This window comes from Anguilla rostrata, chromosome 11 (genome assembly GCF_018555375.3).
Source record: "Anguilla rostrata isolate EN2019 chromosome 11, ASM1855537v3, whole genome shotgun sequence".
Lineage (NCBI taxonomy): Eukaryota > Metazoa > Chordata > Actinopteri > Anguilliformes > Anguillidae > Anguilla > Anguilla rostrata.
Window position 1 is genome coordinate 39,350,184 of NC_057943.1, and position 11,745 is coordinate 39,361,928.

The following is an 11,745-nucleotide window of genomic DNA, read 5'->3' on the forward strand; positions in this document are numbered from 1 at the left end:
TTCAGACCTAACCTCTGCAAAGCCAACTAGGCAGAAGAATAAGCTACAGTATTAGGACAGATACAAATTACCAAAAAGTGCCATGAAAAAAGGGGGGGAGGGATTTAGAGTGAAATATGCAGCGTGGTGGTGGTTAATCTAGGTAATTTTTCTAGTCTGAAGAGATGAGTCTTCAGGCCACGGCGGAAGATGGGTAGTGAGGGGGAGGTTCGGAGAGGGACGGGGAGTTCGTTCCACCACTGGGGAGCTAGGGTGGAGAAGCTCTGTGATCCCTTTGGGCGGGTGGGAGGGGTTACAAGGCGCCCTGCTGCCGCAGAGCGGAGTGGTCGAGCAGGCACATAGAATCGAGTCATGTCCTGCAAGTAGATGGGGGCTGTCCTGTTGGCAGCAGTGTAGGCAAGGGTCAGGGCTTTGAACCGGATCCTGGCAGCGACCGATAGCCAGTGGAGTGATTGCAGCAGAGGAGTGACGTGGGAGAATTTGGGAAGGTTAACTAGCATAGGTGTGTTTTATTTGAACAAAAACACAAACGCAGTCAAGTTGTGGAAAAAAATGTTAACCTGAACATTTGAGATGGCTTTTAAGCGTGAATATTTACGCTTGAATGTTTGTTTGTTTTCTTAGAGTTTGAATAACATTAGAATTTCCAACCCTAGTTGTATTTTGGGCTGAGTAGAGTAACCAGGCAGGGCTAGGAGTCAACTAATTCAGGAAGTTTTGCCCAATGAAGCCCTGCAGTGGTTGAAATATGTTCTCTGTTATTCTGTGTTGTGCTTGTGCATCTGGGTAACTACATGTTTGTGTTCATAGTTCTGTGGTGCACATGTGAGTGTGTGTGTGTTTGGTTACCCTGCTAGCGTACCCTACAGCTGGGTGCTCCTGGCAGACTGTAATAAACCCTTCTGTCCAATAAGTGAGTGCTCGCACATTTTAATCCCTCTTATATTTCACTGCTCAATCTTCGGAGTTCATGAACTGGAAAAATGGCCAGTTTCTATGAGAATTTTTCAGTTAATGAATTGAAATGAATTTGATGAACTGACTGAACTGAAATGGATTGGGCCCTCTTTCCCCGCGGAGGGTTGAAGTGGGGTGCGGTGGCTCGGTCTAACCCCTCTTTCCCCGCGGGGGGGGGGTGAAGTGGGGTGCGGCGGCTCGGTCTGACCCAGAGCGCCTCTCCGCCTCTCTCCGCAGGATGTTCGACGTGGGCGGCCAGCGGTCGGAGAGGAAGAAGTGGATCCACTGCTTCGAGGGCGTGACCGCCATCATCTTCTGCGTGGCGCTCAGCGACTACGACCTGGTCCTGGCCGAGGACGAGGAGATGGTGAGAGAGCCCCCCCCTCCCCACCCCCCCTCCCCCCCCGTTCGGATCAGGACCGCGAGGAGACGAGACCGGCCGAGTTTCGCGTTCGACGGTTTAAATGAACTGTTTCCATGACGACGAGCCTGCGTTAGCTGAACGGATCGGTCTGGCCGTTAGCTGTGGATTAGACGCGTTGAATCTCGGGGTCCTGGGCAGGCGTAAGCAAGCGTTCTGAAACCAGGCGGTTCACGCCGTGCTAAATCTCCTTTAAAAGTGTTCTGTGACATTGCAGCCTTTTTTTTAATGACCTTTATTTAACCTTTTTATCAGCTGATAACGTTAATCAGAACTGACCGTAAGGGATAGACGTATGCGGGAATCACAGCGCGTATGGCTGTGTCAGTGTACGCACAAGCCCAGAGGTGGAGTGGGTCTCCTTACAGCTCGGCAGGGACCCCCCCCCCCCCCCCTTAGCCGGTCACTGCGGTCTCATTAGCAGCAGCTCAGCTCTAGCCGCGGTCCCATGACTGCGACGGAGAGCCGCTGGTACGCCGCGCTCCTCTGGGACCGCTAAGTGCCTCGCTAAGGGGTGTCGCAGTAGCGGCTTTATTTGCGCTCGCCCTTGGAGATCTGCGGGCGTGCCGGTCTCGCTTGTTACGCTGCAGTTTATTGCGCTACTCCGCTAACTCGCCTCACCTGGCTGCTTGGGTCTGCACAGGCTGCAGATACAGTTCTCCAGTGTTTTACACGGCTATGCAGCTAGTCACAAACCCAAGGCTTTAAAGGTGGCCATAAGAAGTGGTGGCAATGATTACTATTAAAAATATTATTTCACAAATTGCTGAATTGTACCTCGCATTTCTCAAGCCAGTTGCCAAATTCACATGCTGTTTCTTTTAAAACCGTTTTGCTAACTGGACTATTTATTTGGCAAATGGCAGGACGAACTAGGCTTTCTGCTTATGCTTTTGCAGACGCCGGTTCTTGTAATTAGAGTTAAGTCACTTATCTCACACACAGAATCTTTGCTGATAAGGTCAGGCATTCTCTGCTCATTATTTCCTGCCAGAGTTAGTTGAGTGTACTTGTAAGTCATCATTTTGCTTTGTTTTTTTTCCCTCATTGGTGGTGTGATGAGTCTTTAAATAATGAATTCATAGACATTCGCTCGGACAATTGAAATCAATGCAATGTACGAGCTGAAATCATAAACCATACAGCCGTGTGGATCCTGAGGACCAGGGTTGGCCACCCCAGCTAATGAGATCACGTAAACTTATGCTAAATGGCAGTTACACAAATACACATGTGATTGGCTGGTCCTGGTGCCCATGTGACACATCTGAGCCAATCGGGGACTAGAGCGGTGCGTTTTTTTTCTTTGCAGAACCGCATGCACGAGAGCATGAAGCTGTTCGACAGCATCTGCAACAACAAGTGGTTCACCGACACCTCCATCATCCTCTTCCTCAACAAGAAGGACCTGTTCGAGGAGAAGATCAAGAGAAGCCCGCTGACCATCTGCTACCCGGAGTATTCGGGTGAGGAGTTTCACTTATTTAGCGATGCCCTTAGTCAGAGCAACTTACACTCTAGTTCACACTCTAAGTATTTATACAGCTGGGTATGTCCTGAAGGAATTTAGGCTAAGTGCTTTATCAATTCTGACAGTAGACCACCTGGGAATCAAACCTGCAACCTCTGCAACTCCTCTACAGCAGACTGCTGTGAAATTCAAATTCACCTTCAAAATCAGGATGCTTTATTGGCAGGCTACGCACTCATAATGTTGGCTCGAATAAGTTATTAGGCTAATTAACTAATGTGTAAAGGACATGGGCATTATAGAATTTTCATCACATATGCATGCAAGGCATACAACTTCTGAATAAATGAACGAAATAAACTTTTTACGGCATTTTCCCAAATTCTCAAAAATACGTGGTGAATTCGTGCAGCGTTTTAACTGCGTTAATGTTCATACTTCAGCACTGAGAGAACGAGTCTCTGTGATTAAAGGTGTCTGTCACTGTACTGGCATGCAGATGGCTGTGGTTTCGACTTCACGGAGACAGATGCTTTTGAAGTGGTCTTCAGGGGGATGTTACGCAACATCCCCGCTGGATGAAAAGCAGGGAGGGTGTCTGCTGCAAGTTTTTTTTGAAGAATACGAGCGAGATCGTTCTCTGATAAACCCGTGGATCTGCCGGGGATGTTCACTCGACAGCCCAAGGTCGTCATACGACCCCCGTGGATGCGCTTCGATTGCTCTTTGAATTCTGAGGAGAAAGGAAAAAAAAAAACATAATTCAGACGCATCAAAAATTGTCACTGTGTCCCGGTCGCGATACCGTATACTCCTATATACGCCACCTGTGATCATAGGAAGTTTTAGGTGGGAAATATGTTCATTTGAAAGTCGTCATACCCCTCTGTAATGACAAAATAATAACTAATAGTTATTATTATTAACTAATATTTAAAAAAATGCATCCACTTTGTTTGCATCTGTGCAGTTCTTCTCATTCATACATTTTTGAATGGTGCATGGAAAATCGCAGGCTTGTGTGCGGTGTTTTTAAAAGAAGTTCACCCCCAGAAAGAATAGCTCTTAGTGACCTGCTCGCACCCAGACTGAACTATGTGTGCCCACATATTGCTTCAGAGGTGGGGATGGGGCTTAGCAGCCGTTTAGCAGAGTTTGGGGCTATCTGTAGCACTTAAAGGCATACTATGCAGGATTTTTAGCCTTGCTGTAGTCCTGTGTACAATCAAAGTAGTCTTCTCCGTCCTCAAACCCATCCACTCACCTCCGTTTTTGTGTGTTATGTCCGTTTTATTCCGTTTTTATACTTCTGTTTCTCAACAGCTGTTGGCATCGAGGAAAGCGATTCCACGGCTGCCTCTGGTTTTTGAACGAGCGGTTTGTCGTTTCGCTTCACTGTGCTCGTGCTTTCTCACCTCCGCCACTGCGGTAGCTAGCCAGCTACAAACGCGCCGCTGAAACCTGACCCCACCCCCCAGCTCTGTAGCCACGCCCACCCCTCCCCACGCAGAAAAGAGCGACACGCCCAGAAACGTCCTGAGCACATCTTAGAAGAAGAAATACAGACAGAGGAGCACAGATTCGAGAAATATGCACTAAGACAGAGATTGACCACTATAGATCAGAATCAGAATCAGAATCAGAATCGAATTTATTGCCAAGTACATTTACACATACGAGGAATTTGCTTTGGTCAACACACCGAGGCAGCCATCTGAGATATGTCTGAGCATGGTTATTTTAGAATTTCAAGGTAAACGTCCTGCGTAGTATGCCTTTAAGGCAGTTGGGCCATATAGAGCTTGCTGTTTGCTGAACTGAAAATTTTCCCCAGTGATTTGTTAATCTGAAATGAGAGTGAGGGGTTGTTTACTGGATACCAGAACAGTTCACCAGAGCAGGTGTTAAAATAAACAGTTCCAATTTCCCTGAGTAATGGCTAAGAGAGCAAGAATAAATTGCACTGTGCCCTTACATCTCAAAATTTCTCCTGTGATTTCTTTTTATGAACATAAAATAGGGCTGATTTACATAATTACATGTATAAGCTAACTAGACTTTATTAGACCAATTACAGTTTGGAGAATTTCCTCCGTTAAATATTTTTAATATACTTGCGCATAAATAAATAAAAACGCTAAGCGTTATGTTCCACGTTTCCAACGCTGAATCTGTTTCCCCGTGGAGTTATGCCATCGTAACTTTGCCCTGTTTTTAAAAGGCGTCAGGACGCGCTCTGGTCGTCCGCGCTGAAGCCAGATGCATTGTGGGCCGCGCTGTGCCGGTGCCTCGCGCTTTAGAAGCCGAGCTGCTCCCCGCTGCTCCGACGAGCCCCAGCTTCTATTTGTGGAGCAGCTCAGCGAGGCGGAGGAAATCAATTCGGTTTGCCCTGGCGGGTTTAGACAATCAGCCCGAAATTTAAAAAACGCAGCAGTCAGCCGTTCCGTGAGGCCCCTCCCGGAGAGCAGAGGAGCGCGCTGCTGATTGGTGGAGAAATGGAGGAGAACACGGGGAGAATTTCTCTGCTCATTGGCTGGAGATAGTGGAAAACGAGGGGGAATTCTTTATTTGGGAATGACTTGTAGGCATATTGCTATTAGCAAGACAGAATTGAGATCCGAGATAGTAACATTTGTAATTACTGCAGTACTGTATATATATATATATATAATCACAGATTTGATTAATTATTTTACATTATAAAGTGAATTACTATTTGTAGAATAAACTCTGCAGAACGTGTTCAATTCGGCCTGGAGTTCTGACAAAAGCAAGTGTGGGAAATGTCTCTCCTGACTCTCCTGCTATGCTGTTTTCAAAAGCTTTGCATGTCTGACCAGACATTTCTTCCTTGCTTTTTTGAGTTATTGGGCTACTGGACACCTCAGTACTAGGCGATGTATAAATAAAAATGTTCCATGTCATTTCCCTGTGGTCTTTCTGCGTCTTCCTGTTGAACAGCTTCATTTTGGCACTGTCTCATACTGTAGCCGAGTTCTCTGTTTTAAGAAATTGCCTCATCTTTGTGTGGTTCTCACAGGAACACTTGTTTTTTTAAAATGTGCTTAATATGAGAGGCATTACTTTCATTACCTTAAATTAGAATACTGCAACCATGAGGGGGGAAATGGGTTGCCAAGTTCTAAAGTATAGCTAAAGAAAAAAACTTTTTTTCTCTCCATTGTTTTTTCTTCCATTGTTAGTAACACTATTTCAGGCGTTCTTCTTAAAATAGATGTTTTTTTGCATTAAAGGTGTCTGAAGGTGAAACTGTTACATGACAATCACTTAGCAGTCATCCTCACCCAGAGCGACTTACAGAAATCAGAACTCACTATTAGTCTCAGGAGTAAAGAGGAAGTAGGAAGTAGAAAAGAAACGTGTGGCCAAGAAGGGACAGAAGACTTATTAATAACAGAGCTAATATAATATAGACTGATTAGTAAAGCTAGGCAACACACCTGCTATTAATATTCTGAAGGAAAGCAGATATCAGTGCGTAGCCCAAATGGAATATGGAGATAGAAAGAGGGAGGCTGAGGAGGGACGGGTGGAGTTTTGGGGTACCGTCAGAGGAGAGAGCGCTGAGTGTGCCTGCCCTGTGGATCGTCCGTGAGGAATGGCGGTCTTCGCGGCTTCTCCGCGCTACGAGGCTCGCTTCGGACGCAGGCAGCTGACGGTTAATTTGGCCGCCTGGGTCCAGCGTCGCAATCTGCTTTGGTAATTATGTAATGTTTACGCCCCGCCTCGGGCAATTAGACGGGGAAGCAGCGAAGCGTCGCGCCGTGCTCTCGAGAAAGGGCGGCGGAGGCATCTCATTCGCTCAGCTCGGGAGTGGAACGCTCGCCAATTTCAGCGTGGCGGCGCGACGCGAAACGAAGCGTCCTCGTCCGTTTCTGCTTTGCGGCGGAGTTTATTAGGATAGCAGAGTCGTTACGGCAGTTCCTCCGTCGCGTGACCCCTGTGCCTTTTCCCACACGCGCGTGCGTGCGCTACTTCACGTAAGGGCGGAGGCGAATTTAGACAGCCGTGTTTTCAGCACGCTGAAAAGCAGCGCTGGAATAAATGTGCGTTCTGGTGCTCGCAGCTTTGTCCAACTTCTCCAGTTAAAAAGGACAAAGAAGTATTAAAACGTTCTTTCTCGTTTCTCATATTTAATTAGCTGTTCCCACACCAGGAAAATGAGATTTAATCTGAGACAGATGGGAGGAACGAAATTTTATGAAATCGTTTATTTTTACCGCATTAAAAAGCTGAAGGATTTAAAGCGTGCTGTGTTGTGCATAAGCATGCGTCTTTGCCATGGCGATTTCCAGAGGCGGAAATGAGGAGGTTGAGAGTTATTATGGGATGTGTGTCTTAATTTAGCCTTTGGGGATGGAATGAATCTTCTGTGTCTTGTTATGCATTCTGTCCCACTCTCTCTCCCCTCCCTCCCTCTCCCCTTCTCCCTCCCTCCCTCTCCCTACTTATCTCTCTCCTTATCTGCCTCCCTCTATCCCTCTCTCTCTCACTCTCTCCCTGCCCCCCCTCTCCCTCTCCTTTCCTGCCTCCCTCTCTCCCTCTCCCTCCTTATCTCTCTCACTCCCTCCCCCTCTCCCACCCTCTCTCCCTCTCTCCCTCTCCCTCCTTATCTCCCTCCCCCCCTCTCCCCTGTTGTGGTGGGGGGGGGGGGTTGTGGAGTAACTGATGTGAGAAAATGCTGGGTCTGATGTTGGTTCTGGCTCAGGGTCCAACACGTACGAGGAGGCGGCGGCCTACATCCAGTGCCAGTTTGAGGACCTGAACAGACGGAAGGACACCAAGGAGATCTACACGCACTTCACCTGCGCCACCGACACCAAGAACGTGCAGTTCGTCTTTGACGCCGTCACCGACGTCATCATCAAAAACAACCTGAAGGAGTGTGGGCTGTACTGAGACCGCTGAGCTTCTCACAGGTACTGCACCTCACACAGGTACTGCACCTCACACAGGTAGGACACCTCACACAGGTACTGCACCTAACACAGGTACTGTACCTAACACAGGTACTGCACCTCACACAGGTACTGTACCTAACACAGGTACTGCACCTCACACAGGTACTGCACCTAACACAGGTACTGCACCTCACACAGGTACTGCACCTCACACAGGTACTGTACCTAACACAGGTACTGCACCTCACACAGGTACTGCACCTCACACAGGTAGGACACCTCACACAGGTACTGCACCTCACACAGGTACTGCACCTAACACAGGTACTGCACCTAACACAGGTACTGCACCTCACACAGGTACTGTACCTCACACAGGTACTGCACCTCACACAGGTACTGCACCTAACACAGGTACTGTACCTCACACAGGTACTGCACCTAACACAGGTACTGCACCTAACACAGGTACTGTACCTCACACAGGTACTGCACCTCACACAGGTACTGCACCTCACACAGGTACTGTACCTAACACAGGTACTGCACCTCACACAGGTACTACACCTCACACAGGTACTGCACCTCACACAAGTACTGTACCTAACACAGTGACTGCACCTCACACAGGTACTGTACCTCACACAGGTACTGCACCTCACACAGGTACTGTACCTAACACAGGTACTGCACCTCACACAGGTACTGTACCTAACACAGGTACTGCACCTCACACAGGTACTGTACCTAACACAGGTACTGCACCTCACACATGTACTGCACCTCACACAGGTGCTGTACCTAACACAGGTACTGCACCTCACACAGGTACTGTACCTAACACAGGTACTGCACCTCACACAGGTACTGCACCTCACACAGGTACTGTACCTAACACAGGTACTGCACCTCACACAGGTACTGCACCTAACACAGGTACTGCACCTCACACAGGTACTGTATTTCACACAGGTACTGTACCTCACACAGGTACTGCACCTCACACAGGTGCTGTACCTCACACAGGTACTGCACCTAACACAGGTACTGCACCTCACACAGGTACTGTACCTAACACAGGTACTGCACCTCACACAGGTACTGCACCTCACACAGGTACTGTACCTAACACAGGTACTGCACCTCACACAGGTACTGCACCTAACACAGGTACTGCACCTCACACAGGTACTGCACCTAACACAGGTACTGCACCTCACACAGGTACTGTATTTCACACAGGTACTGTACCTCACACAGGTACTGCACCTCACACAGGTGCTGTACCTCACACAGGTACTGCACCTAACACAGGTACTGCACCTCACACAGGTACTGTACCTAACACAGGTACTGTACCTCACACAGGTACTGCACCTCACACAGGTGCTGTACCTAACACAGGTACTGCACCTCACACAGGTACTGCTCATAACACAGGTACTGCACCTCACACAGGTACTGCACCTCACACAGGTACTGCACCTCACACAGGTACTGTACCTAACACAGGTACTGACTGCACCTCACACAGGTGCTGCACCTCACACAGTTAGGACACATTACTCACCTTGCATCATGAACACCTTATTGCTGATGATATTGTAAGTGTAATATGGAAAGCCAGTTGGTGCACTGGATCTCCAGGCCCATGTGCTCAGGGTCCAGTGCTGGACTCTGGGCTCACAGCCAGGCTCTCAGCCTGGGTTCAGTGACTCCCCTAGGGGAGCTTGTTTGCCCTGGGTCAGTTTAGGAGCTCAATCATGGTCATGTGGGGCACCTACAGAAGGCTCATGCTCAATTTTCTCTTTCTCTCCTCTCTCTCTCTCTCTCTCCCTCTCTCTCTCTCTCTCTCTCTCTCCCCTCTCCCCTCTCCTCTCTCTCTCTCTCTCCTCTCTCTCTCTCCCCTCTCTCTCCTCTCTCTCCCTCCCCCTCTCCTCTCTCTCTCTCTCTTTCTCTCTCTCGTGTCCTCGCAGTGCCTGTGAAGCATGACTAATTGGATGATCATCACTGGGGCTGTTTGTGGGAGATCGCTCGGGGGGTTTGGAGGGGTTTGGAGGGGTTCGGACGAGGCGGAGACGGTGACCGTACTGCATGCAGATTCCCCCCGCGCTCCAGCGCCAAATTCCCAAATATCGGATCTTTTATTTTCCCCGACGAAGACGACGTCGCGTTACGACCCACGCTAAAGCGCACCCGGGCAGAGCCTTGTACATACAGCAGGGGGCGCTCTGCCTGAAATTCGGCGAAGTTTTGGCATTTCACTCGAGCGTATTTTCTGGATTTCTCGGAGGACGGTGCCGCATTCGGCAGTTCGGTAATATGACCTGGAAAGGGGATAAAAGAGAGAAAATGAAAATACTCTTTCATCAGCATTGTAGAAGCACATCTGAACAGAAACATACAACCTGTTTTCCTCCACGTACCAGTTTGCTGTTCAGCCAGTCCTGAGATTGCCACTTTACTATGCACAATGACCAAAACCTACAACGCTGATTTTAGTTTCTGATGTTTGGTTTTGCATCTGTGGGCTAAGTGGGGAAAACCCGCTTTTGGTCTATAGTCGCCATTTTATATACTCCACACACCAGTATTTACCAGTTTTTCAGTCTTATTCTGAATAGTCTTGCATTTTTTGTTTTTTTTTGCTGTCAAAATCACATCATCTTCAGCCCATTGTAAATATTGAATAGATTTATTTCAGGAATTTAATTTAGCTGTTCACAGGAGCTTACTTTGATTTTTCATCAGTATTTTAGTGATTTCGTTTTTCCCCCCTCTGTCTAAAAATGGCAGTTTTTCCGGTACACTAATTTACCTGTGGGTCATGCATTGTGAAATGGTCCCGGGTGGTTTTGTTTATTCTAACCACTGCTACTGATGCTCTTGTTTGCTGAAAGTGTGAAATAGTTTGACCTTTGAAACCAGTGTGCAGTTTGTAGTTTAGTCTTAAAGAGACGGTTCACTTTCTGGAGTTTTTTAGGATAATATTTCAGCTTCCATGTATGTTTTTAATAGACCGAGCCTTTTTTTACGTTTATGTGTAAAAGGATATTTTAGATACTGACAAGTTCCTCACAGGAAATGGTTCCAAACGAAGATGACATTAAATGTCATTTTTAAACATTAAAATAGCAAATAAATAATTGTATGCTGTAGAGTGGAAACCTCTGGAGGCATGATGAGGCCGGTTTGGAGTTACATGAAACATATTTCGTTTGCTTTAAAGCACAAATCCGTCGATGACCCTTCGCAAGCCACTGTAAAACATTCAGGTCGTGGGAAAGCTCTGAATCCATAATACCTTCGACACACGCGAGAACCGTTCTGTCCAGCTGAAACCATGTAAGGAAAACTGAAATAATATCCAATCTTCAGAGAGTGAACAATCCCTTTAAACTGCGGAAAATTATTTTCATATCCACCAGTGTTGATACCTGTTTTGGGGCTGGAAAAAAAAAAAAAAAGAACACCTTTTTTTTTTTCCTCCTTTTTTTTAACCGAAACTAGAGAGGGAGTCTTTGAGGGACCACTTTATACTAACCGATATTTTTATATGTGTGGAGCTTGTCCACGGAGTGGGAGTCACTGTTACTGTTAAGCAAGAACCGCTAACGTTTTGGCCGTGGCTTTGAGTCAGATTGTTTAACACTTTCTATGGAGAAGCTGTTCAAATAAAAACCCTGAATTGTATGCATGGAACAGAAACAGGGTTGGCATTCACTGCTTGGTATTTTAAGCATAATTTTCAAAGAAAGAAATTTGTTTTTAATTGAAAGTGATGGGTTTTAATTGAGTGGGGCTCAGTTCAAAATGTACTTGGCAGTCACAGATCTAGTTTGTCCAAATGACCGTTTTTTTTTTGGGAAGGGCAGTTATGTTCTCCTTGGCCCCTGTCCCAACCGCATGCCTTCACCCTGTAAAACTTTAAAAGTGTTGCCAAATAGCCAAATACCATTTTGTGATCGACTACA

The 11,745-nt window shown here is 47.1% G+C and overlaps 1 protein-coding gene across 2 annotated transcripts in view; it reads left to right on the plus strand.

The window, feature by feature from the left end:
• The window catches only part of gnai3 (guanine nucleotide binding protein (G protein), alpha inhibiting activity polypeptide 3), a 57,871-nt gene extending 50,047 nt beyond the window's left edge, over nt 1–7,824 (plus strand). For both annotated transcript variants that reach the window (XM_064300007.1, XM_064300009.1), the window contains exons 6-8: nt 1,195–1,324; nt 2,691–2,844; nt 7,579–7,824. In XM_064300007.1, coding sequence (XP_064156077.1) covers nt 1,195–1,324; nt 2,691–2,844; nt 7,579–7,769 — 475 coding nt within the window. In that variant the 3' untranslated portion in view covers nt 7,770–7,824. The remainder of the gene's footprint in view (nt 1–1,194; nt 1,325–2,690; nt 2,845–7,578) is intronic.
• The last annotated feature ends 3,921 nt before the right edge of the window (nt 7,825–11,745 follow it).